General features: G+C 40.3%; 1 protein-coding gene across 4 annotated transcripts in view; it reads left to right on the top strand.

The window, feature by feature from the left end:
* Positions 1-26,952, top strand: part of UPF1 (UPF1 RNA helicase and ATPase) — a 49,973-nt gene that overhangs the window by 16,133 nt on the left and 6,888 nt on the right. Inside the window, exons 7-22 of one of the 4 annotated variants that reach the window (XM_083879836.1) lie at positions 751-835; positions 968-1,066; positions 3,474-3,591; positions 6,432-6,591; positions 6,700-6,818; positions 7,550-7,714; positions 7,887-8,001; positions 8,958-8,994; positions 9,179-9,285; positions 12,015-12,228; positions 13,806-13,923; positions 15,064-15,220; positions 19,767-19,909; positions 22,267-22,441; positions 23,872-23,953; positions 25,862-26,023. In XM_083879836.1, the coding sequence (XP_083735962.1) occupies positions 751-835; positions 968-1,066; positions 3,474-3,591; positions 6,432-6,591; positions 6,700-6,818; positions 7,550-7,714; positions 7,887-8,001; positions 8,958-8,994; positions 9,179-9,285; positions 12,015-12,228; positions 13,806-13,923; positions 15,064-15,220; positions 19,767-19,909; positions 22,267-22,441; positions 23,872-23,953; positions 25,862-26,023 (2,056 nt within the window). Of the gene's footprint in view, positions 1-750; positions 836-967; positions 1,067-3,473; positions 3,592-6,431; positions 6,592-6,699; positions 6,819-7,549; positions 7,715-7,886; positions 8,002-8,803; positions 8,841-8,957; positions 8,995-9,141; positions 9,286-12,014; positions 12,229-13,805; positions 13,924-15,063; positions 15,221-19,766; positions 19,910-22,266; positions 22,442-23,871; positions 23,954-25,861; positions 26,024-26,952 lie in introns of all 4 variants that reach the window. The other 3 variants (XM_083879835.1, XM_083879837.1, XM_083879834.1) reach the window with 3 other exon arrangements.

Below are 26,952 nucleotides of genomic sequence, written 5' to 3'. Positions count from 1 at the left end.
AATTCTGGGAACTCCTGGAAACATTTAATATCTGTTTGAAATGGGGGAGAATTAAGAATTACAGAGCTGGTGAGCAGGACTTTGCTTCTCATCATTAACTCTTAAAACAGAATTCACCTTCTGCAAAGTGCAGGAATAAATACAGAATTTTTTGTAGCAAAATTTGTAATTTCTCCACAGTTTTGAAGCTCAGGGCTGTGGTGGTTGGAAAACAACTCTTGGATCACCTTCTGCAAGGTGCAGGAATAAATACAGATTTTTTTGTAGCAAATTTTGTAATTTCTCCACAGTTTCAAAGCTCAGGACTCTGGTGGTTGGCAAACAGCTCTTGAAAATTTTTTGCAAGGTGCAGGAATAAATACAGAATTTTGTGGAAATGACAATTCTGGGAACTCCTGGAAACATTTAATGTCTGTTTGAAATGAGGGAGAATTAAGAATTACAGAGCTGGTGAGCAAATCTTTGCTTCTCATCATTAACTCTTAAATACAGATTTTTGTGACATTGGAACAGCAAGTTTTGTAATTTCTCCTCTGTTTCAAAGCTCAGGACTGTGGTGGTTGGCCAACAGCTCTTGATCACTTTCTGCAAAGTGCAGGAAAAAATACAGATTTTTTTGTAGCAAATTTTGTAATTTCTCCTCTGTTTCCAAGCTCAGGACTCTGGTGGTCAGCAAACAACTCTTCAAGAAAGAAATAGATTTTAAAAAATAGATTTTTTTCGAATTAAATAATATTTTTTTCCCCTCAGACCCAAGATAACATCACAGTCAGGTGGGACCTGGGCTTGAACAAGAAGAGAATCGCTTATTTCACTTTGCCAAAGACTGATTCAGGTAAAGAAAACCCGAATTATGTCATCCTCAGGGATTTATTTTATTTTTCTGAATAAAATCACCCTTCAGAGCACTCTGAGGAGTGGTTTTTGTGGCTATTTAAAGCATTTTTTTCCCTTTTTTTATTTGCAGACATGAGGCTGATGCAGGGGGACGAGATCTGCCTGAGGTACAAGGGGGACCTGGCCCCTCTCTGGAAGGGGATCGGACACGTCATCAAAGTCCCGGATAGTATCCTTTGCCTGGGGAGCCCCCGCAGGGCCATGAATTAATTAATTAAAAAAATAATTCTCTGTTAATTTAAAATCTGTGGGGGGTGGGCAGAGTCTGCTGAAGAAAAAAAATGAACAAAAATTGGGGGAGAATAAAATCCAAATTTTTGCTCGAAATTTACTGCTTAAAGAGGTTCTACATATGAATTAATTAATTCTCTGTTAATTTAATATTAATTCTCTGTTAATTTAAGAGTAATTCTTTGTTAATTTAAAATCTGTGGGGTGGGTGGGATCTGCCAAAGAAAATAGTCAGTGAAAATTAAGGAGAATAAAATTCAAATTTTTGCTCAAAATTTACTGCTTAAAGAGGTTCTACAGATTAATTAATTTTCTGTTAATTTAAGATCTATGGGTTGGGTGGGATCTGCTAAAGAAAAAAGTCAATGAAAATTAAGGAGAATAAAATTCAAATTTTTGCCCGAAATTTACTACTTAAAGAGGTTCTACACATGAATTAATTAATTATTTGTTAATTTAATATTAATTCTTTGTTAATTTAAGAGTAATTCTCTGTTAATTTAAAATCTGTGGGGTGGGTGGGTTCTGCCGAAGAAAAAATTCAATGGAAATTGGGGAGAATAAAATTCGAATTTTTGCTCGAAATTTACTACTTGAAGAGGTTCTACATATTAATTAATTATTTGTTAATTTAAGAGTAATTTTCTGTTAATTTAAAATCTAAGTGGGGGAGGGAGTCTGCTGAAAAGAATCAACAAAAATTGAGGGAGAATAAAATTCAAAATTTTGCTCAAAATTACTACTTAAAGAGGTTCTACACATGAATTAATTAATTCTCTGTTAATTTAAGAGTAATTCTTGGCTAATTTAAAATCTAAGAGGAGGGGGTCTGCTGAAGAAGAATGAACAAAAATTGGGGGAGAATAAAATCCAAATTTTTGCTCGAAATTTACTATTTAAAGCGGTTCTACACATGAATTAATTAATTTAAAAATAATTCTCTGTTAATTTAAAATCTGTGGGGTGGGGGGGGATCTACCAAAGAAAAAAATCAATGAAAATTGGGGGAGAATAAAATCCAAATATTTGCTCGAAATTACTACTTAAAGAGGTTCTACACATGAATGAATTAATTCTCTGTTAATTTAGAAGTAATTCTCTGTTAATTTAAAATTTATGGGGTGGGGGGGTGGAGTCTTTTGAAGGAAAATCAACAAAAATTGGGGGGAGAATAAAATTCAAATTTTTGCTTGAAATTTACTACTTTAAAAGGTTCTACAGATTAATTAATTATCTGTTAATTTAAAAGTAATTCTCTGTTAATTTAAAAGTTATGGAGTGGGGTGGGAGGGGGTTCTGCCAAAGAAAAAAATCAACAAAAATTGGGGGAGAATAAAATTCAAATTTTTGCTCGAAATTTACTACTTAAAGAGGTTCCAGAGATGAATTAATTAATTCTCTGTTAATTTAGAAGTAATTCTCTGTTAATTTAAAAGTAGCTCTCTGTTAATTTAAAAGTAATTCTTGGTTAATTTAAAATCTAAGAGGAGGGGGTCTGCTGAAGAAGAATGAACAAAAATTGGGGGAGAATAAAATCCAAATTTTTGCTTGAAATTACTGCTTAAAGAGGCTCTACACATGAATTAATTAATATAAAAATAATTCTCTGTTAATTTAAAATCTGTGGGGTGGGGTGGGATCTACCAAAGAAAAAAATCAACGAAAATTGGGGGAGAATAAAATCCAAATTTTTGCTCAAAATTACTACTTAAAGCGGTTCTACACATGAATGAATTAATTATTTGTTAATTTAAGATTAATTCTCTGTTAATTTAAAAGTAATTCTCTGTTAATTTAAAATCTAAGAGGAGGGGGTCTGCTGAAGAAGAATGAACAAAAATTGGGGGAGAATAAAATCCAAATTTTTGCTTGAAATTACTGCTTAAAGAGGTTCTACACATGAATGAATTAATTCTCTGTTAATTTAGAAGTAATTCTCTGTTAATTTAAAATTTATGGGGTGGGGTGGGGGGGGATCTACCAGAAAAAAATCAACAAAAATTGTGGGAGAATAAAATTCAAATTTTTGCTCGAAATTACTACTTAAAGCGGTTCTTCAGATGAATTGATTAATTTAAAAATAATTCTCTATTAATTTAAAATCTGTGGGGTGGGGGGGGGATCTACCAAATAAAAAAATCAATGAAAATTGGGGAGAATAAAATCCAAATTTTTGCTCGAAATTACTACTTAAAGCGGTTCTACACATGAATTAATTAATTTAAAAAATAATTCTCTGTTAATTTAAAATCTGGGGGGGGGGTTCTGCCAAAGAAAAAAAAGAATCAACAAAAATTGGGGGAGAATAAAATCCAAATTTCTGCTCGAAATTACTACTTAACGAGGCTCTACAGATTATGGTGACGAGATCGCCATCGAGCTGAGGAGCAGCGTGGGAGCCCCTGTGGAGGTCACCCACAACTTCCAGGTGGATTTTGTGTGGAAATCCACGTCCTTTGACAGGTAATTTACCCACCTTGGCAAAAATTCAGTGTTTTGTTTTTTTATTCTTTGCCTTCACTGAGGATTTTTTGAAGAAAAATAAATAATTTTGTCTTGTTTTGGTGTTAGAAATCTCAGTGTGTGGTGAGCTGTTGGTTCAGAAATGGAATTAATGGCATAAAATGGGCAGTTTTTCCTCATTTTGGAGGGTTTGTTGTAAAGACAACAAAGGGAGAAATTTACCTTGAAAGATGAGAAAAAAAAAATGATTTTGTGGCTCAGCATCCCGGAATTGATTTAAACAATTTAAATATCAAAATTTGGCTGTGGGGCCCACAGGCTTCAGCCAAGTCTGTGTTTGGTAAGACAGGACTTGGCTTCTTATTCTATTCTTAGAATTTCCTAATCATTTCCAAAATTTATTTCCTGATATTTTCCTAAATTTATTTCCTAATCATTTCCTAAATTTATTTACTAAATTTATTTCCTAATCATTTCCTAAATTTATTTACTAAATTTATTTCCTAATCATTTCCTAAATTTATTTCCTAATAATTTCCTAAATTTATTTCCTGATATTTTCCTAAATTTATTTCCTAATCATTTCCTAAATTTATTTCCTAATATTTTCCTAAATTTATTTCCTAATAATTTCCTAAAATAATTAACAGTATATTCTATTATTATTACCTACTTTTACTTTATTATTTTATTCGTTGTGGCTGCAAATTTTCCTCAAATCTTGCACTTAAATTCCTGTCACAGCTTCTTGCACCTCAAATTTCTGTCACAAATTCTGTCACCAAAGGCTGGTGTTGCTTTCCACATTTTTCTGGAAACACCCTGTAATATTCCCATGGGGAAAAAGCAAAATATGTGTTCTCAGTGTGTAATTTTTGTTGTTTTAATTCTGTTTATAAGTTATGGACATTGTTGTTTTTCCCTTTTCTGTCTGCTACCTGGAGTAGGACACTTGGACCTCAAATTTCAGTCACAGATTCTGTCACCAAAGGCTGGTGTTCCTTTCCACATTTTTCTGGGAACACCCTGTAATATTCCCATGGGGAAAAAGCAAAATCTGAGTTGTCAGAATGTAAATTTTGTCATTTAAATTCTGTTTATAAGTTACAGACATTGTTCTCTTTCCCATTTGTGTGTGATACCTGGTACAGGACACTTGCACCTCAGATTTCTGTCACCAAAGGCTGATGTTCCTCTCCACGTTTTTCTGGGAAAACCTTGCAATATTCCCATGGGGAAAAGGCAAAATCTGTGTTCTCAGTGTGTAATTTTTGTTGTTTTAATTCTGTTTATAAGTTACGGACATTGTTCTCTTTCCCATTTGTGTCTGATGCCTGGAGTAGGACACCTGCACCTCAAATTTCAGTCACAGATTCTGTCACCAAAGGCTGGTGTTGTTTTCCACATTTTTCTGGGAGCACCTTGCAATATTCTCATGGGGAAAAAGCAAAATCTGTATTATCAGGATGTAATTTTGATAATTTTAATTCTGTTTATAAGTGTTGGCTGTTCTTCTGCCTCCCATTTGTGTCTGATATCTGGAGTAGGACATTTGCACCTCAAATTTCTGTCACCAAAGGCTGATGTTCCTCTCCACATTTTTCTGGGGACACCTTGCAGAATTCCCACGGGAGAAAAGCAAAATTTCTGTTGTGAGAATGTAATTTTTGTAATTTAAATTCTGTTTATAAGTCATGGACATTGTTCTTTTTCCTATTTGTGTCTGATACCTGGAGTAGGACACCTGCACCTCAAATTTCTGTCACCAAAGGCTGGTGTTACTTCCCACATTTTTCTGGGAACACCTTGCAATATTACCATGGGGAAACAGCAAAATCTGTGTTGTCAGAATGTATTTTTTGTCATTTTAATTCTGTTTATAAGTTAGGGACATTGTTCTCTTTCCCATTTGTGTCTGATGCCTAGAGTAGGACACCTGCACCTCAAATTCCAGTCACCAAAGGCTGGTGTTGCTTTCCACATTTTTCTGGGAACACTATAATGTTCCCATGGGGAAAAGGCAAAATCTGTGTTCTCAGTGTGTAATTTTTGTTCTTTTAATTCTGTTTATAAGTTACGGACATTGTTCTCTTTCCCATTTGTGTCTGATGCCTGGAGTAGGAGACTCGCACCTCAAATTTCTGTCACAGATTCTGTCACCAAAGGCTGGTGTTGCTTTCCACATTTTTCTGGGAACACTTTATAATGTTCCCAGGAGGAAAAAGCAAAATCTGTGTTGTCAGAATGTAATTTTGATCATTTTAAATTCTGTTTGTAAGTTATGGACATTGTTCTCTTTCCCATTTGTGTCTGATGCCTGGAGTAGGAGACTCGCACCTCAAATTTCTGTCACCAAAGGCTGATGTTCCTCTCCACGTTTTTCTGGGAAAACCTTGCAATATTCCCATGGGGAAACAGCAAAATCTGTGTTGTCAGAATGTATTTTTTGTCATTTTAATTCTGTTTATAAGTTAGGGACATTGTTCTTTTTCTCATTTGTGTGTGAGACCTGGAGTAGGAGACTCGCACCTCAAATTTCTGTCACAAATTCTGTCCCCAAAGGCTGATTTTTCCTCTCCACATTTTTCTGGGAACACCAAGGAAATACCTTCTAATATTTACATGGGGAAAAGGCAAAATCTGTGTTGTCAGAATGTAATTTTTGTCATTTTAATTCTATATAAACAGAATTTTGTCCTAAACAAAGTTAGGGACATTGTTCTGTCTCCCATTTGTATCTTATACCTGGAGCAGGACACCCGTGGGTGCTTCCCTTGAGGCCACACTCATCTTTAATCATTAATTAGGATTAATTTCCCTGCTTTTTCCCTTCATTTCAGGATGCAGAGTGCCCTGAAAACATTTGCAGTGGACGAGACCTCCGTGTCTGGCTACATTTACCACAAACTGCTGGGCCACGAGGTGGAGGATGTCATCATCAAATGCCAACTGCCCAAACGCTTCACGGCCCAGGGGCTCCCTGACCTCAACCACTCTCAGGTAACCTCTTACTATCCAAATATTTATAAATACAGCTTAAAAAATTAAAATGCTCTGCTTGGAATGTGAAATAGAAATGAAATTTAATTTTTTTTTTTTTTTTATTAGGTTTATGCTGTCAAGACCGTCCTGCAGCGTCCTCTGAGCCTTATCCAGGGTCCCCCTGGCACTGGGAAAACAGTGACATCGGCCACCATCGTGTATCACCTGGCCAGGCAGGGCAATGGGTGAGGCCTGCTCTCGTTGGTTATTCTTTTGGAGTTTATTCTTTTGGATTGATCCGTGCAAAGGGTCACCTCGATTTTAAAAGCAAAGATCGTTTGTGTTTTCTGGGGAGATTTGTACAAAATTCCCTTCCCCAGAGTATTTTTGGGGAGTGTGTTATTGCTTATGTTTTATTGCAAGTCTAGTGGGAAAAAAAATCCAGTTTATTGAGAGTTTTGGGGCTGATTTCGGGCTGCTTTTGGGTTAATTTTTGGCCAACTTTTGGCTGGTTTTTGACTGATTTTCAGCCAACTTTTGGCTGGTTTTTAGCTGACTTTTTGGATGGTTTTTGACTGACTTTTGGGTTGACTTTTCAGCTGGTTTGGGTTGGTTTTTGACTGACTTTTGGCCAATTTTTGGCTGATTTTTGACTGACTTTTGGGCTCGGTTTGGGCTGATTTTTGGCCAACTTTTGGCTGGTTTTTAGCTGACTTTTGGGGCTGGTCTTTGGGCTGGTTTTTGACTGCCTTTTGGGCTGGTTTTGGGCTGTTTTTTGGGGCAGATTTTTGACTGATTTTTGGCCAACATTTCGCAGGTTCTTGACTGACTTTCGGCCTGATTTTGCACTTGTTTTTGACTGACTTTTTGACTGGTTTTTGGGCTGACTTTTAGGCTGTTTTTTGACTGACTTTTGGGCCGATTTTTGTCCAACTTTTTAGCTGTTTTTTAGCTGACCTCTGTCTGTTTTTCCCAGGCCTGTGCTGGTGTGTGCCCCCAGCAACATCGCCGTGGATCAGCTGACGGAGAAGATCCACCAGACCGGCCTCAAGGTGGTTCGTCTGTGCGCCAAGAGCCGCGAGGCCATCGACTCCCCCGTGTCCTTCCTGGCCCTGCACAACCAGATCAGGAACATGGACAGGTGAGGGATGAGGAAAAAAACTCCATTTGGAGTGTTTTGAGGGGTTTTGTCACCGCAGCATTGTTGTTCTCGTGGTGGGGTTATTTTGTTTTAGTTAAAAATCACTTTCAGTGCAATCCTACAGAGTTGGTTGGGCTGTAAATTAAAATTCTTGGGTTTTTTTTTTTTTCAGCATGCCAGAGCTTCAGAAGCTGCAGCAGCTCAAGGATGAGACTGGAGAACTTTCCTCTGCTGATGAGAAACGTTACCGGGCGCTGAAGCGCACGGCGGAGAGGGAGCTGCTCATGGTGAGGCCTGGGGCTGCCACCCCAAATCCCTGCAGCCATCCCAGTGCTGCCACCCCAAATCCCTGTGCTGCCCCCCCAAATCTCTGTGCTGCCCCCCTAGATCGCTGCTGCCATCCCAATGCTGCCACCCCAGATCCCTGTGCTGCCCCCCCAGATCCCTGTGCTGCCCCCCTCAAATCCCTGCAGCCATCCCAGTGCTGCCCCCCCCCAAAATCCCAGTGCTGCCATCCCTGATCCCTGCAGCCACCCCTGTGCTGCCACCCCAGTTCTGCCATCTCAGATCCCAGTGCTGGATCCCAATGCATCCATCCCAAATCCCAATGTACATCCCAGCACTGCCATCCCAGATCCCAGTGCTGGATCCCAGTGCTGGATCCCAATGCAGCCATCCAAAAACCCAGTGCTGGATCCCAATGCTGCCATCCCAAACCCCAGTGCTGATCCCATTGCTGCCATCCCAAACCCCAATACTGACCCCAAAACTTAGTACTGCCACCCCAAGCCCCATTGCTGACCCTACTCTGTCCCCCCAGAATGCTGACATGATCTGCTGCACATGTGCGGGTGTGGGCGATCCCCGTGCTGCCATCCCAAACCCCAACACTGTCCCCAAACCCCAACACTGACCCCAAACCCATTGCTGTGTCCCCCAGAACGCCGATGTGATCTGCTGCACGTGTGTGGGCACGGGCGATCGCAGTACTGCTCCCTATACCCCAGTACTGCTCCCTACACCCCAGTACTGACCCCAAATCCCAATACTGATCCCAAACCCTAATAATGACCCTTTCCTGTCCCCCAGAACGCGGATGTGATCTGCTGCACGTGTGTGGGCGCGGGCGATCCCCATGCTGCTCACATTTCTGCCATCCCAAACCCCAGTGCTGCCATCCCAAACCCCAACACTGACCCCAGACCCCAATACTGACCCCAAACCCCTTGCTGTGTCCCCCCAGAACACCGATGTGATCTGCTGCACGTGTGTGGGCGTGGGTGATCCCAGTGCTGCCATCCCAAACCCCAATACTGCTACTCCAGACCCCAATACTGACCCCCAGTACTGCTCCCTACACCCCAGTACAGCTCCCAAACCCCAACACTGACCCCAAACCCCATTTCTGACCCTTTCCTGTCCCCCAGAACGCCGACGTGATCTGCTGCACGTGTGTGGGCGCAGGCGATCCCCGCCTGGCCAAGATGCAGTTCCGCTCCATCCTCATCGACGAGAGCACGCAGGCCACCGAGCCCGAGTGCATGGTGCCCGTGGTGCTGGGGGCAAAGCAGGTAAATGGGCCCTGGAGTCCCTTCAGAATGGGCTTGGGGAGGAGCACTGAGCAGCCACGTTCACAGGGGAGGCACAAAAAATTGTTCCTTTTCCGTAGCATGAACCTGACTGATTTTATTTGGGGTTAGTGGTGTTAACTTTGGGTTAGCCCTGTTCATTTTGGGCCAGTCCTGTCCATTTTGGGCCAGTCCTGTCCATTTTGGGGCCAATCCTGTCCATTTTGGGGCCAATCCTGTCCATTTTGGGGCTAGTCCTGTCCATTTTGGGGCCAGTCCTGTCCATTTTGGGGCCAATCCTGTCCATTTTGGAGCCAGTCCTGTCCATTTTGGAGCCAGTCCTGTCCATTTTGGGGCCAGTCCTGTCCATTTTGGGCCAGTCCTGTTCATTTTGGGCCAGTCCTGTTCATTTTGGGGCCAGTCCTGTCCATTTTGGGGCCAGCCCTGTCCGTTTTGGGGCTAGTCCTGTCCATTTTGGGGCCAGTCCTGTCCATTTTGGGCCAGTCCTGTCCATTTTGGGGCCAGTCCTGTCCATTTTGGGTCAGCCCTGTTCATTTTGGGGCCAGTCCTGTCCATTTTGGGCCAGTCCTGTCCATTTTGGGTCAGCCCTGTTCATTTTGGGGCCAGTCCTGTCCATTTTGGGCCAGTCCTGTCCATTTTGGGGCCAGTCCTGTTCATTTTGGGGCCAGTCCTGTCCATTTTGGGCCAGTCCTGTCCATTTTGGAGCCAGTCCTGTTCATTTTGGGGCCAGTCCTGTTCATTTTGGGGCCAGTCCTGTCCATTTTGGGGCCAGTCCTGTCCATTTTGGAGCCAGTCCTGTTCATTTTGGGGCCAGTCCTGTCCATTTTGGGGCCAGTCCTGTCCATTTTGGGGCCAGTCCTGTCCATTTTGGGGCCAGTCCTGTCCATTTTGGGCCAGTCCTGTCCATTTTGGGGCCAATCCTGTCCATTTTGGGGCCAGTCCTGTCCATTTTGGAGCCAGTCCTGTCCATTTTGGGGCCAGTCCTGTCCATTTTGGGCCAGTCCTGTCCATTTTGGGGCCAGTCCTGTTCATTTTGGGGCCAGTCCTGTTCATTTTGGGCCAGTCCTGTCCGTTTTGGGCCAGTCCTGTTCATTTTGGGGCCAGTCCTGTTCATTTTGGGGCCAGTCCTGTCCATTTTGGGGCCAGTCCTGTCCATTTTGGGCCAGTCCTGTTCATTTTGGGGCCAGTCCTGTCCATTTTGGGGCCAGCCCTGTTCATTTTGGGGCCAGTCCTGTCCATTTTGGGGCCAGCCCTGTCCATTTTGGGGCCAGCCCTGTCCATTTTGGGGCCAGCCCTGTTCATTTTGGGGCCAGTCCTGTCCATTTTGGGGCCAGCCCTGTCCATTTTGGGGCCAGCCCTGTTCATTTTGGGGCCAGCCCTGTTCATTTTGGGTCATCCCTGTTGGTTTTGGGGTCAGCCCTGTTAGTTTCTGTTTCCATGGCCTGCTGGAAGGTGTTGGTGCAGTTGGAACAATCTGGAGAGTGAAGAAGATTTTATATTTAAATTATCATCTGAAAAGAGAGTGACACTGAAGGTTTCTGAGCCTTTGGGGAGAGCTGAAGTTTATCAAAAGTTAGAATAATTAATTCCTAATGTCAGGGAACGGTTTAAACTGACAGAGAGTGGGTTTGGATTTTATATTTAGGGGAAATCGTTGCCTGTGAGGGAAAGGAGGGGCTGGGATGGAATTCCCAGAGAAGCTGTGGCTGCCCCTGGGAGTGACCAAGGCTGGAAAAGTGAAGCTCCAGGGAAACCTTGGAGCTGCTTCCAGTCCCTAAAGGGGCTCCAGGAGAGCTGGAGAGGGATTTGGGATGAGGGATGAAATTCCAGGAGACAGGGAATGGCTCCAAACTGGGAAAAGGGGCATTTATGGGGGATATTGGGCAGGAATTCCTGGCTGTGAGGGTGGGGAGGGGCTGGGCTGGAATTCCCAGAGAAGCCCCTGGATCCCTGGAAGTGCCCAAGGCCAGGCTGGGGCCACCTGGGAAATGTCCCAGGGGTGACACCAGGTCCGATTTAAGATCCCCCAAACCCAGTTCGCAATTCTGAATTTTCCAGCAGCATATTTCTATTACTTTAAACAAACTCCAACCACCAAACTGAACCATCCCCAAACTCTTCCTCCCCACAACTGATCCTGGTGGGTGACCAGGTCTGGAGCCACCTGGGATGGTGGGAAACATCCCAGGCATGGCACCAGGTCTGATTTAAGATCCCCCAAACCCAGATCGCGACTCTGAATTTTCCAGCAGCACATTTCTATTATTCCAAACAAACTCCAACCACCAAACTGAACCACCCCACACTGTTCCTCCCCACAGCTGATCCTGGTGGGTGACCAGGTCTGGAGCCACCTGGGATGGTGAGAGATGTCCCAGGGATGACACCGGGTCCGATTTAAGATCCCATCAAACGCAAATCGCGATTCTGAATTTTCCAGCAGCACATCTCTATTATTCCAAACAAACTCCTACCACCAAACTGAGCCATCCCCACATTCTTCCTCCCCACAGCTGATCCTGGTGGGTGACCACTGCCAGCTGGAGCCATCTGGGATAGTGGGAAATGTCCCAGGGGTGGCATTGGGTGCGGATTTAAGATTTCCCGAAACCCCAAATGACAATTCTGGATTTTCCAGCAGCACATTTCTGTTATTCCAAACAAACTCCAACCACCAAACTGAACCACCCCAAACTCTTCCTTCCCCACAGCTGATCCTGGTGGGTGACCACTGCCAGCTGGGGCCGGTGGTGATGTGCAAGAAGGCGGCCAAGGCGGGGCTGTCGCAGTCGCTGTTCGAGCGGCTGGTGGTGCTGGGCATCCGGCCCATCCGCCTGCAGGTGCAGTACCGCATGCACCCGGCCCTCAGCGCCTTCCCCTCCAACATCTTCTACGAGGGCTCCCTGCAGAACGGGGTCACAGCAGGTAAGGGGTGCTGGGAGCCTTGGCTGTGTCAGGGGGTGGAGCAGGAGGGTCCTGGTGTTCCCCTCAAATGGAGTTTTTGGTTGTGGCAGGGAGGAGTGTTGGGTAGGGGTGTTGGCAGTGGGGGCTGACAGAAGTGTTGCCTTTCTGTAATAGAAACCTCACTGGCTTTGTTTGGAGTAAACCCTGTTCATTTTGGGGTTAATCCTGTCCTTTTTGGGCCAGTCCTGTTCATTTTGGGGCCAGTCCTGTTCATTTTGGTGTTACCCCTGTTCATTTTGGGGCCAGTCCTGTTCATTTTGGGGCCAGCCCTGTTCATTTTGGGGCCAGCCCTGTTCATTTTGGGGCCAGTCCTGTTCATTTTGGGGCCAGTCCTGTTCATTTTGGGGCCAGTCCTGTTCATTTTGGGGCCAGTCCTGTTCATTTTGGGGCCAGTCCTGTTCATTTTGGGGCCAGTCCTGTTCATTTTGGGGCCAGTCCTGTTCATTTTGGTGTTACCCCTGTTCATTTTGGGGCCAGTCCTGTTCATTTTGGGGCCAGCCCTGTTCATTTTGGGGCCAGTCCTGTTCATTTTGGGGCCAGTCCTGTTCATTTTGGGGCCAGTCCTGTTCATTTTGGGGCCAGTCCTGTTCATTTTGGGGCCAGTCCTGTTCATTTTGGGGCCAGTCCTGTTCATTTTGGGGCCAGTCCTGTTCATTTTGGGGCCAGTCCTGTTCATTTTGGGGCCAGCCCTGTTCATTTTGGTGTTACCCCTGTTCATTTTGGTGTTACCCCTGTTCATTTTGGTGTTACCCCTGTTCATTTTGGGGCCAGTCCTGTCCATTTTGGGGCCAGCCCAGTTCATTTTGGGGTCTGTCCTGTTCCTTTGAGGCCAGTCCTGTTCATTTGTGGGTCAGTCCTGTTCCTTTCTGGCCAGCCCTGTTCATTTTGGGGTCAGTCCTGTCCATTTTGGGGCTAATCCTGTCCATTTTGGGCTAGTCCTGTTCATTTTGGGGCCAGTCCAGTTAATTTGGGGCCATTTGGGGTCAGCCCTGTTCATTTAGGGACCAGCCCTGTTCATTTTGGGGTCAGCCCTGTTCCTTTGGGGTCAGCCTTGTTAATTTAGGGTCAGCCTTGTTAATTTAGGGTCAGTCCTGTTCATTTTGGGGTCAGCCCTGCTCATTTTGGGCTAGTCCTGTCCATTTGGGACGAGCCCTGTCCGTTTAAGTGTTACCCCTGTTCCTTTGGGGCCAGTCCTGTTAATTTTGGGGCCATTTGGGTTCAGCCCTGTCCATTTGGGGTTACCCCTGTTAGTTTCTGTTTCCATGGCCTGGAAGGTGTTGCTGCAGTTGAAACAATCTGGAAAATGAATAAAATTTTACATTAACATGATCATCTGAAAAGAGAGTGACACCAAAGATTCCTGATCCTTTGGGGAGAGCTGCAAATCTTCACAGGGATCAAAGCAGCCATTCCCTCACCTGGCTTTGGATTTTTTAAATTAAAAATAAATCTACATCACGCTTCACTCTGAGGCTCTTTGATCTGGAAATTACCAAGAGATGTGTTTGCTCAGCTGTGCCTGTTGCTGCTCTCCTCAGCTGACAGGGTGAAGAAAGGCTTCGACTTCCAGTGGCCCCAGCCTGACAAACCCATGTTCTTCTACGTCACCCAGGGCCAGGAGGAGATCGCCAGCTCAGGCACCTCTTACCTGAACAGGTGAGCAAAAAACTCACACCTGGAACATTATTTATGTTTTAATTACAGGGGTTTTGTGAGGGGTAAATCCTGAGGTCAGTGAAATGAAGGAGTTGGTTTGTGTAGAAAGGGAAAAGTCATTTTTAACCCTCAAGTTTTATGCTTGGTTTTTAAGATTAATTTATCTTAATAATTTATCTTAAATAGTAATAATTTAAGCCAGCACAGGACAGTGAATGGAGCAGGGGAATTATCAGGGCCTCAGAACAGAATAAAAACTCATCAAATGTTTCACACTTTAGGACAAGCTGCTGGAAAAACCTTATTTATGGTGTTCAGGATGTGGCTGAAATAATAATTAAAGTTTCTCTGTGTGTTAGAATGAATCCATTTCCTCAGTGCTTTGCACGATCTGTGGAGTTTTATAGATTTTTACCCAAAATAACTTCCACTGAGGTTTCAGTTCAATTTGCAGGGGTTTTTAGGAGGGGTAAATCCTGAGGTGAATGAAACGAAGGAATGGGTTTGTGTAGAAACTCATGGAGATGGTGATAGAATAAATTCTTTATACACACCCTAAACTACAACCCAGGACGCTTTCAAATCCCAAAAACTCCTGGAGATGGTGATAGAATAAATTCTTTTTGTACATCCCACACCACAACCCAGGACACTTTCAAAACTCATGGTAATGGTGATAGAATAAATATTTTGTGCACATTCTACACAACCCAGGACACTTTCAAACCCCAAAAACCCATGGTGACAGTGATAAAATAAATTCTTTGTGTACATTCTACACCACAACCCAGGACACTTTCAAAACTCCTGGTGATGGCAATAAAATAAATACTTTGTGCACACCCAACACCACAACCCAGAACACTTTTAAATCCCAAAAACTCCTGGAAATGATGATAAAATATATACTTTGTGCACATCATATGCCACAACCCAGGACACTTTCAAAACTCATGGTGATGGTGATAAAATAAATACTTTGTGTACATTCTACACAACCCAGGCCACTTTCAAACCCCAAAAACTCACGGTGATAAAATAAATAATTTGTGTACACCCTACACCACAACCCAGGACACTTCCAAACCCCAAAAACTCCTTAAAAAACCCTAATTTTTGCCTCATTTTCTGCCTGTCCAGGACTGAAGCTGCCAACGTGGAGAAAATCACCACGAAGCTGCTCAAGGCCGGGGCCAAGCCCGACCAGATCGGGATCATCACTCCGTACGAGGGGCAGCGCTCGTACCTGGTGCAGTACATGCAGTTCAGTGGTTCTCTGCACACAAAGCTCTACCAGGTACAAAAATCAGGGAAATTCTCCTTTTTTTTTAAAGTGTTTTTTCAATTTCAGGTTTTGGTTGTGTCGGTTGGTTGAGGTTTTTAGGGTGGTTTTGGTTAATGGGGATTTTTGTTTTGAATTTTTGGGTTGGTTTGTGTTGACGTCGATTTTTTTTTATTTTAATTTTCAAGTTAGTTTTTGTTAATGTTGATGGATTTTTTTTTTTAATTTTGAGTTGGTTTTTGTTAATGCAAATGTGGTGGTTTTTTTAATTTTTCAGTTGTTTTTTTGTTAGTGGATTTTTTTGAATTTTTGAGTTGGTTTTTGTTGATGTCGGTGGATTTTTTTTTTTTTAGTTGGTTTTTGTTGATGTTGATGGATTTTTTTTGGAATTTTTAAATTGTTTTTTTTGTTAATGTCAATGGATTTTTTTTTATTTTTTGAGGTTTTTTTGTTGATGTTGATAGAATTTTTTTAAAAATTTTTGAGTTGCTTTTGTTTAATGCCAATGGAAATTTTTTTTTTTTTAATTTTTGAGTTGGTTTTGGTTAATACTGATGGATATTTTTTTAATTTTTCAGTTGGTTTTTTTTAATGTCAGTGGAATTTTTTTTTTTAATTTTTGAGATTATGTTTGTTAATACAAAAGGATTTTTTTTTTAATTTTGAAGTTGGTTTTTGTTAATGTCAATGGAATTTTTTTTTAATTTTTGAGTTGGTTTTTGTTACTGCCTGTGGATTTTTTTTTTTTTACTTTTTGAGTTGATTTTGGTTAATACTGATGGATTTGTTTTTTCAATTTTTGAGTTGGTTTTTGTTAATGTCAATGGATTTTTTCTTTAATTTTTGAGTTGGTTTTGGTTAATGTAGATTTTTTTTTTTTGAATTTTTAAGTTGTTTTTTTTAGTGTTGGTGGAATTATTTTTTTTTTAATTTTTGAGTTGCTTTTGGTTAATGCCAGTGGAATTTTTTTTGAATTTTTGAGTTGGTTTTGGTTAATGTCAATGGATTTTTTTAATTTTTCAGTTGGTTTTTGTTAATACTGATGGATTTTTTTTTTTTAAGTTCTTTAGTTGGTTTTGTTACTGTCAGTGGGTTTTTTTAAATTTTTCTTTTTTTTTTAATACAAATGGAGTTTTTTTTTGATTTTTGAGTTGTTTTTTGTTAATGTTGATGGATTTTTTTTTTAATTTTGAGTTGGTTATTGTTAATGCAAATGTGGTGGTTTTTTTAATTTTTCAGTTGTTTTTTTTTAGTGGATTTTTTTGAATTTTTGAGTTGGTTTTTTTTAATGCCAATGGAAATTTTTTTTTTTAATTTTTGAGTTGGGTTTTGTTACTGTCAGTGGATTTTTTTTTAAATATTTTAGTTGGTTTTTTTTATACAAATTGAGGGTTTTCTTGATTTTCGATTTGTTTTTTGTTAATACTGATGGATTTGTTTTTTTAATTTTTGAGTTGGTTTTTTGTTAATGCAAATGAATTTTTGAAGTTTTTGAGTTGGTTTTGGTTAATGTTGATGGATGTTTTTTAATTTTTCAGTTGGTTTTTGTTGATGTCAATGGATTTTTTTAATTTTTGAGTTGGTTTTTTGTTAATGCAAATGAATTTTTGAAATTTTTGAGTTGGTTTTGGTTAATGTTGATGGATTTTTTTTAATTTTTCAGTTGGTTTTTGTTGATGTCAATGGATTTTTTTAATTTTTGAGTTGGTTTTTGTTAATGTTGATGGATTTGTTTTTTTAATTTTTCAGTTGGTTTTTGTTAATGTCAATTTTTTTTTGACTTTTTGAGTTGGTTTTTGTTAATGTCAATGGATTTTTTTAATTTTTCAGTTGGTTTGGTTAATGTTGATGGAATTATTTTTGTATTTTTGAGTTGGTTTTGGTTAATGCCAATAGATTTTTATTTTTTTTTTTATTTTGAAGTTGGTTTTGATTAAAATCAGAGTTTGGAGCTGCCAACGGGAACAGGGAAAGGAGGAAACTCTGCTAAAATCAGTGGGAAAAAAAGCTCCAAAAAACCCTCTGATCCCTGTGGGAACAAACCCTGGGCCTTCAGCAGCTCCTCAGGCCAAGGGACACACAGAAAACAAGAGAAATAAAACAAATAAAATAAATAAATAAAAATAAATATAAAAAATTAAATAATAAATAAATAAATATAAATAAGATAAATAAAAAATAAAATAAAATAAAAAATAAATTAAATAAATAAAAATAAATATAAAAAATTAAATAAAAAATAAATAAATATAGATAAAATAAATAAAAATTAAAATAAAATAAAATAAATAAATGAAAATAAATATAAAAATTAAATAAAATATAAATAAAATAAATAAAAACTAAAATAAAATAAAAGAAAAATAAATAAAACAAATAAAATACATAAATAAATAAAATATAACAATTAAAATAAAAAATATAAATAAAAATAAAATAAAATTTAAAAATAAATAAATATAAATAAAACTAATTAAATAAATAAATCAAAATAAATATAGATATTAAATAAAAAATAAATATAAATAAAATAAATAAAATTTAAAATAAATGAAAATAAAATAAAACATGAATAAAATAAATAAAACAAAATAAATAAGTAAAAATAAATATAAAAAGTTAAATAAAAAATAAATAATTATAAATAAAATAAATAAAAATTAAAGTAAATTAAAATAGAATAAGAAATAAATAAAAATAAATAAAATAAATAAATAAAAATAAATATAAATATTAAATAATAAATAAATAAAAATAAAATAAATTAAAATTAAAATAAATTAAAATTAAAATTAAAAAAATAAATAAAACAAATAAAATAAATAAAAAATTAAAATAAATTAAAATAAAATAAAAATAAAATAAATAAAACAAATAAAATAAGTAAATTAAAATAAATATAAAAATATAAATAAAAAATAAATAAAATAAATAAAAAATTAAAATAAAATAAAAATAAATTAAAAAAAATAAATCTGATTTATTGGCTGGGAAACACATCCTGCCATCAGTGCAGCTCCTCCAGCAAACAGAAAAACAAATTTATTACAAACAAAACAATTAATTCCGTCTTTAATCTTGTTTTTGCAAGGCTGGGAACTCCAGCAGTGTTTTCACTGCAGGGAAAACTCAGTGGAAATATTATTTTTCCCTGTGCCAGGAATGATGTTTCCCTCTCACTGAGCTCATTTTGGAACCTCTCATCCTTACAAAAAAAAAATTTTCAACAGTCAAAACTTTTTTTGGCAACAGCAAAGAGCTGCTTGTGCAGAGTTTTGGGGGAAAAACAGGAAAAACATAAAATTCTGAGAATGTGAAATGAATTTCCTCTGAGAGGGACAGAGAGAATTACCAAATAAATCATTCCTCACTCCAAAAAAACACATTTTTTCCAGCTGATGGAGATTTCAGTGCTTTTGGCTGTGCCAGAGCTGGTTTATTTTAGAGTTTGGATTTTATTTTATTTTGGTGGTTTGTTGTTGCAGGAAGTGGAAATTGCCAGTGGGAACAGAGAGAATTACCAAATAAATCATTCCTCACTCCAAAAAAACCCCACATTTTTCCCAGAGCTGTTTTATTTTGGATTTTGGTTTGGATTTTGTTTGATTTTGGTGGTTTGTTGTTGCAGGAAGTGGAAATTGCCAGTTGGGGAACAGAGAGAATTACCAAATAAATCATTCCTCACTCCAAAAAACCACATTTTTTCCTATCTGATGGAGGGTTCAGTGTTTTGCCAGGGCTTTTGGCTGTGCCAGAGCTGTTTCATTTTAGAGTTTGGATTTTATTTTATTTTATTTTGGTGGTTTGTTGTTGCAGGAAGTAGAAATTGCCAGTGGGAACAGAGGGAATTACCAAATAAATCATTCCTCACTCCAAAAAAACACATTTTTCCAGCTGATGGAGGGTTCAGTGTGTTGCCAGAGCTTTTTTATTTTAGATTTTGGTTTGGATTTGATTTGATTTTGGTGGTTTGTTGTTGCAGGAAGTGGAAATTGCCAGTGGGGACAGAGAGAATTACCAAATAAATCATTCCTCGCTCCAAAAAAACCCCACATTTTTTCCAGCTGATGGAGATTTCAGTGCTTTTGGCAGTGCCAGAGCTGGTTTATTTTAGATTTTGATTTGGATTTTGTTTTATTTTGTTGTTGCAGGAAGTGGAAATCACCAGTGGGAACAGAGAGAATTACCAAATAAATCATTCCTCACTCCAAAAAAACCCCACATTTTTTTCCCAGAGCTGTTTTATTTTGGATTTTGGTTTGGATTTTGTTTTATTTTGTTGTTGCAGGAAGTGGAAATTGCCAGTGGGAACAGAGAGAATTACCAAATAAACCATTCCTCGCTCCAAAAAAACCCCACATTTTTTTCCCAGAGCTGTTTTATTTTGGATTTTGGTTTGGATTTTGTTTGATTTTGTTGTTGCAGGAGGTGGAAATCGCCAGTGGGAACAGAGAGAATTACCAAATAAACCATTCCTCACTCCAAAAAAACCCACATTTTTTTTCCAGAGCTGTTTTATTTTGGATTTTGGTTTGGATTTTGTTTTATTTTGTTGTTGCAGGAGGTGGAAATCGCCAGCGTGGACGCCTTCCAGGGCAGGGAGAAGGATTTCATCATCCTGTCGTGTGTCAGAGCCAACGAGCACCAGGGGATTGGGTTCCTCAACGACCCCCGGAGGCTCAACGTGGCCCTGACCAGAGCCAGGTGGGGAAATGGGGCTGGGGGAACCTGGGGAGGGAGGGAGGGAGGGGCAGGACACAGGGAATGGCTCGGGTGGGGTTTTGGGAAGGGATTTTTCCTTCTGTGAGGATGAGGAAGGATTGGAGTGGAATTCCCAGAGGAGGAGATGGGGTTGATCCATCCCTGGAGTGTCCAAGGGCAGGTTGGAGCAGCAGGGAAAGTGTTTTGAGTTTTGAATTTTGAGTTTCCTCCATCCCAAACCATCCTGTGCCATTTTTATCTGCTCGCCTCAGCCCCTGTCACAATCAGGAAATCGGAGAAGTCACCACATCCCCCCCATTTTCAGCACCCTTAATCTGCTTCTTTATCACTTCCAGCAACCTTTTTCTTTGCCCATTTTGCCTTTTTTCTTAATGAATTTGATTTCAAAAAGGCTGAGAGATAGAATGAAGTCACCACATCCTTCCCATTTTCTGCACAGATCCCTTCACCTGCTTCTTTATCACTTCCAGCACCTTTTTTTTTTGCCCATTTTGCTTTTTTTTTAAATGGATTTGATTCCAAAAATGCTGAGAGATGGAATCTATGGAATCCACCACGATGCTGCTCAGCTTCCTCATGTTTCCAAGTTTCAAAACCAGCACAGGGTGGGTTTGGATGAACAAATCTGAAGGAGAAACTGGAAAAACTGGCTGCAGGTGTCTCCTTCCAGCTGTTGAGCCACATCTGGAATGATGCCTGGAACCAGCCAGGCTCCTGATTTGACATCAGGAAATTGGAGAAGTCACCACATCCTTCCCATTTTCAATACAGATCCCTTCACCTGCTTCTTTATCACTTCCAGCAACCATTTTTTTTTCCCATTTTGCTTTTTTTTGAAATTAATTTCATTTCAAAAAGGCTGAGAGATGGAATCCAGCACGATGCTGCTTTTGGTTTCCTCATGTTTCCAAGTTTCAAAACCAGCACAGGGCGGGTTTGGATAAACACAGAACAAGCCTGAAGGAGGAACTGGCTGCAGGTGTCTCCTTCCAGCTGTTGATGCACATCTGGAACAAGGGCTGGAACCAACCAGGCTCCTGATTTGACATCAGGAAATTGGAGAAGTCACCACATCCCTCCCATTTTCAGCTCCCTTAATCTGCTTCTTTATCACTTCCAGCAACCACTTTTTACCCATTTTCCTTTTTTTTTTAAATGGATTTGATTCCAAAAAGGCTGAGAGATGGAATCTATGGAATCCAGCAGGAAGCTGCTCAGCTCGCTTGTGTTTCCTCCAGCAACCCTTTTTTTTTTTTTTTTTTTTTTTTTTTTTTTCCCATTTTAGTTTCTTCTTTAATGAAATTGATTTCAAAAAGGCTGAGAGATGGAATCCAAGGAATCCACCACGATGCTGCTTTTGACTTCCTGGTGTTTCCAAGTTTCAAAACCAGCACAGGGTGGGTTTGGTTGCACACAGAACAAACCCAAAGGAGGAACTGGCTGCAGGTGTCTCCTTCCAGCTGTTGAGCCACATCTGGAACAATGTCTGGAACCAACCAGGCTCCTGATTTGACATCAGGAAATTGGAGAAGTCACCACATCCCTCCCATTTTCAATACAGATCCCTTCCCTTCACCTGCTTCTTTATCACTTCCAGCAACCATTTTTTTCCCATTTTGCTTTTTTTGAAATTAATTTCATTTCAAAAAGGCTGAGAGATAGAATGAAGTCACCACGTCCTTCCCATTTTCTGCACAGATCCCTTCCCTCCACCTGCTTCTTTATCACTTCCAGCAACCTTTTTTTTTGCCCATTTTCCTTTTTTTTTAAATGAATTTGCTTCCAAAAAGGCTGAGAGATGGAATCCACCATGATGCTGCTTTTGGCTTCCTGGTTTTTCTGAGCTTCAAAACCAGCACAGGGTGGGTTTGGTTGAGCACAGAGCAAACCCAAAGGAGGAACTGGCTGCAGGTGTCTCCTTCCAGCTGTTGAGCCACATCTGGAACAATGCCTGGAACCAGCCAGGCTCCTGATTTGACATCAGGAAATTGGAGAAGTCACCACATCTCTCCGATTTTCAATACAGATCCTTTCACCTCTTTCTTTATCACTTCCAGCAAACATGTTCTTTGCCCTTTTGGCTTCCTCATGTTTCCAAGTTTCAAAACCAGCACAGGGTGGGTTTGGTTGAGCACAGAGCAAACCTGAAGGAGGAACTGGCTGCAGCTGTCTCCTTCCAGCTGTTGAGCCACATCTGGAACGATGCCTGGAACCAACCAGGCTCCTCCTGCAGCTCCCATTTTGCTGCCAGAGGGAAATAACACCCCAGGTGCTGTTCTGACACCCAAATTCATTTCAACATCACCAGACTCACTCTGTTTCCCCTCTCCTCCTCCCAGGTACGGGGTGATCATCGTGGGCAACCCCAAAGCCCTGTCCAAACAGCCCCTGTGGAACCACCTCCTGAATTACTACAAGGAGCAGAAGGTGCTGGTGGAGGGGCCCCTGAACAACCTGAGGGAGAGTTTGATGCAGTTCAGCAAACCCCGAAAACTCGTCAACACCATCAACCCCGTGAGTGCCCTGCCCTGGCTCCCCCCAGGGCTCCTGACAGCAGCCAATTAACCCCTGATGGATTAATTAATCATAAAAGGGGTGGAATGAGCCACCCACAGAGCTTCACCACCCCCAGGAGGGGTTTTTTTTGTTTCCATTTTTGGTGCAGCGTGACTTAAAGGAGGAGAAAAGCGGCTCTTGCTTGTCCCCAGACTGAGCAAAATTCATTATTTCTTTTTTAATTTGCAGGATGAGGGGTAAATCCTGAGGTGAAGGAGTTGGTTTGTGTAGAAAGGGAAAAGTCACTTTTAACCATCAAGTTTTATGCTTGATTTTTAAGATAAGTTATTATTATTTAAGATAAATTATTAAGATAAATTAAAGCCAGGACAGTGAATGGAGCAGGGGAATTAATTACCAGCAGGCTAAAAACTTATCAAATGTTTCACACTTTAGGACAAGCTGCTGGAAAACCTTATTTATGGTGTTCAAGATGTGGCTGAAACAATAATTAAAGTTTCCCTATGTATTAAAATGAATCCATTTCCTCAATTTGCGCGATCTGTGAAATTTTATAGATTTTTACCCAAAATAAATTCCACTGAGGTTTCAGTTCAGTTTGTAGGGTTTTTATGAGGGGTAAATCCTGAGGTGAAGAAATTGGTTTGTGTAGAAAGGGAAAAGTCATTTTTATCTCTCAAGTTTTATGCTTGATTTTTAAGATAAGTTATTGTTATTTAAGATAAATTATTAAGATAAATTAAAGCCAGGACAGTGAATGGAGCAGGGGAATTAATTACCAGCAGACTAAAAACTCATCAAATATTTCACACTTTAGGACAAGCTGCTGGAAAACCTTATTTATGGTGTTCAGGATGTGGCTGAAACAATAATTAAAGTTTCCCTATGTATTAAAATGAATCCATTTCCTCAATTTGCGCGATCTGTGAAATTTTATAGATTTTTACCCAAAATAACTTCCACTGAGGTTTCAGTTCAGTTTGCAGGGTTTTATGAGGGGTAAATCCTGAGGTGAGTCAAATGAAGGAATTTGTTTGTGTAGAAAGGGAAAAGTCACTTTTTACCCTCAAGTTTTATGCTTGATTTTTAAGATTAATTATTTTTATTTAAGATAAATTATTAAGATAAATTAAAGCCAGGACAGTGAATGGAGTAAGGGAATTAATTACCAGCAGACTAAAAACTCATCAAATATTTCACACTTTAGGACAAGCTGCTGGAAAACCTTATTTATGGTGTTCAGGATGTGGCTGAAACAATAATTAAAGTTTCCCTATGTATTAAAATGAATCCATTTCCTCAATTTGCGCGATCTGTGAAATTTTATAGATTTTTACCCAAAATAAATTCCACTGAGGTTTCAATTCAAGGTTTTTCTTGGGGTAAAAAACGTGAGGATGAATCTCTGATTGCCCAAATCTCTGCAGGGGGCTCGTTTCATGACCACTGCCATGTACGATGCACGGGAGGCCATCATCCCTGGCTCCGTCTACGACCGCAGCAGCCAAGGTAAATAAAGGAAAATCCCCCAAAATTTCACCTCTTGGGGTTTATTTTTTCACTAATCAACCCCTGAGGGGTCACGTCTTACACACTTCAAGCTTTGAAAGTTTTTAAAAGGTTTTAAACCCGTGAAAATTTTGAGTTTTGTGAAATATTTAAATTTTAAACTGTAGAAAAATACGGAATTTGAGGGTTGAAAATGTTTGGGATGGATTTGGGGGCTGAAAATGCTTGGGATTAATTTGAGGATTGAAAATGCTTGGGATAAATTTGAGGACTGAAAATGCTTGGGATAAATTTGAGGATTGAAAATGTTTGGGATGATGTTGAGGCTGAAAATGTTTGGGATGAATTTGAGGCTGAAAATGGGATGAATTTAAGGACTAAAAAATGCTTTGGATGAATTGAAGGACTGAAAATGTTCAGGATGAATTTGAGGCTGAAATGTTTGGGATTTAATTTAACTGAAAATGTTTGGAAATGAAGTTGAGGGCTGAGAATGTTTGGGATGAATTTTAAGGGTTGAAAATGTTCGGGATGAATTTGAGGCTGAATTATTTGGGATTTAATTTAACAATGAAAAAGTTTAAGATGAATTTGAGGGCTGAAAATGTCTGGGATGGATTTGGGGCTGAAAAAAATTTGGGATGGATTTGAGGACTGAAAATGCTTTGGATGAATTGAAGGACTGAAAATGTTCAGGATTCATTTGGGGGTGAAATATTTGGTATTTTATTTAACAATTGAAAATGTTTGGGGGCTGACAATCTTTAAGCCTGGATTTTACTCTCTGTAAATAAAACCCCAACCTGAGACATGCAGAACAAGTCCAAAATGAGGGGAAAAAAGTGTTAGAAACACTTGAAGAATCTCCGATGGGGCTGTGAGGGGGAACTGTGGGATTGAGAGTGTTTTAAATGACCTGATGGAATTTCCAGGTGTGAATAAACGAGTCAGAAACTGCTCCCTCCTGGCCCTGGGGAGTTTCCACCTTCCCCACCCCTGCTCCATCCTCCTCCAGGGCTTGGAATTAACCTGAAATCACCCAAAACTCCTTCAACTCTCCTGTTTTCCCCTTTCCCCAGTGTAGGAGCATCCCTGACTTACAGGGACAAGGTACTCTGCCTGACCTGAGATATTCTGGAATATGTGGTTTTATTGCAGGGGTTGTGGGTAGAAAGGGCTTTGCCTTCAGGCACCAGCCTGGGCTGGAGGGAACCCCAATGAGAGAGAGAGAGAGAAAAAGAGGGTTTGGGCTAAGAAGAGGGATGTGAGAGAGCAAAGAGGCAGGGTCAGAGTGCAGGGGGAAGAGCAGGGAAAAGAACAGGGAAAAGAGAGAGGGACAAGACCAGGGAAAAGAGAGCGAGGTCCTGGTTCCAATCCATTCTATCTCCTTTTGTGATGAATATTCTAATTTACAGTGACCAGCCAATACAAGACACAAAATCCTATAGAATCTACACACAGCCTATAAGAACTACTATATTACCGTGTGTTATATTTTAAACTCTAAAATCCACTCTTTAGACTTTTCTGTTTTGCTCCATTGACCTTTGGGTCCCTCAGCCAGCAGAAAGGTCTTGTTCAGTTAAAAGGGATTCAATTAAAAAGGTGATTGTTCAATGAAAAGGGATTAAATTTAAAAGGTAATTGTTCAATGAAAAGGGATTAAATTAAAAAGGTAATTGTTCCGTTAAAAGGGGTTAAATTTAAAAGGTAATTGTTCAATCCAAAGGGATTCTCCTCCAGCTGCCCAGGCTGTTGTTTTCAGGTTATTGAGTAACTAAGACTCGATATCCTACAACTCAAAAAACCTTCCATTTCTATTTCAATTCTAGCTTTGATATTTTCAGAATCTTTTCCCAAGCAATCCTATTTATAAACTTCCCCTGATTCCTCTTTCCCCACCCCCAGGGCGTCCATCCAACATGTACTTCCAGACCCACGACCAGATCGGGATGATCAGCGCCGGCCCCAGCCACGTCACGGCCATGAACATCCCCATCCCCTTCAACCTGGTCATGCCCCCCATGCCCCCCCCGGGCTACTTCGGCCAGGCCAACGGCCCTGCTGCAGGTAAAACTGGGGAAAAGAGCCCCAAAAAATGTGCTGGTATCATTTTGGGTGAGCTGGGAGAGGAGGAAAGGGGTTTGAGCCTTGGGCGGGGGGTTGGAGAGCTCAGCACGGAGCTCAGGAAAACACTGGGATTGATTTTGGTCTCCAGCACTGAGAGTGGGTTTGGTTTTAGTCTCCAACACTGAGAGTGGCTTTGGTTTTAGTCTCCAGCACTGACAGTGGCTTTGGTTTTAGTCTGTAACATTAACAGTGGCTTTGGTTTTAGTCTCCAACATTAACAGTGGCTTTGGTTTTAGTCTCCAACACTGAGAGTGGCTTTGGTTTTAGTCTCCAACTCTGAGAGTGGCTTTGGTTTTAGTCTCCAACACTGAGAGTGGCTTTGGTTTTAGTCTCCAGCATTGAGAGTGGCTTTGGTTTTAGTCTCCAACATTAACAGTGGCTTTGGTTTTAGTCTCCAACACTGAGAGTGGCTTTGGTTTTAGTCTCCAACATTGAGAGTGGCTTTGGTTTTAGTCTCCCAACATTGAGAGTGGCTTTGGTTTTAGTCTCCAGCATTGAGAGTGGCTTTGGTTTTAGTCTCCAACATTAACAGTGGCTTTGGTTTTTGTCTCCAGCATTGAGAGTGGCTTTGGTTTTAGTCTCCCAACATTAACAGTGGCTTTGGTTTTAGTCTCCCAACACTGAGAGTGGCTTTGGTTTTAGTCTCCAACATTGAGAGTGGCTTTGGTTTTAGTCTCCAACACTGAGAGTGGCTTTGGTTTTAGTCTCCAACACTGAGAGTGGCTTTGGTTTTAGTCTCCAGCACTGAGAGTGGCTTTGGTTTTAGTCTCCAACACTGAGAGTGGCTTTGGTTTTAGTCTCCAACACTGAGAGTGGCTTTGGTTTTAGTCTCCAGCACTGAGAGTGGCTTTGGTTTTAGTCTCCAACAT

Source organism: Zosterops lateralis, assembly GCF_965231275.1.
Source record: "Zosterops lateralis genome assembly, chromosome: 29".
Classification (NCBI taxonomy): Eukaryota; Metazoa; Chordata; class Aves; order Passeriformes; family Zosteropidae; genus Zosterops; species Zosterops lateralis.
The sequence above is the reverse complement of the archived record's forward strand: the minus strand, read 5'-3'. Positions and strand labels throughout refer to the sequence as shown.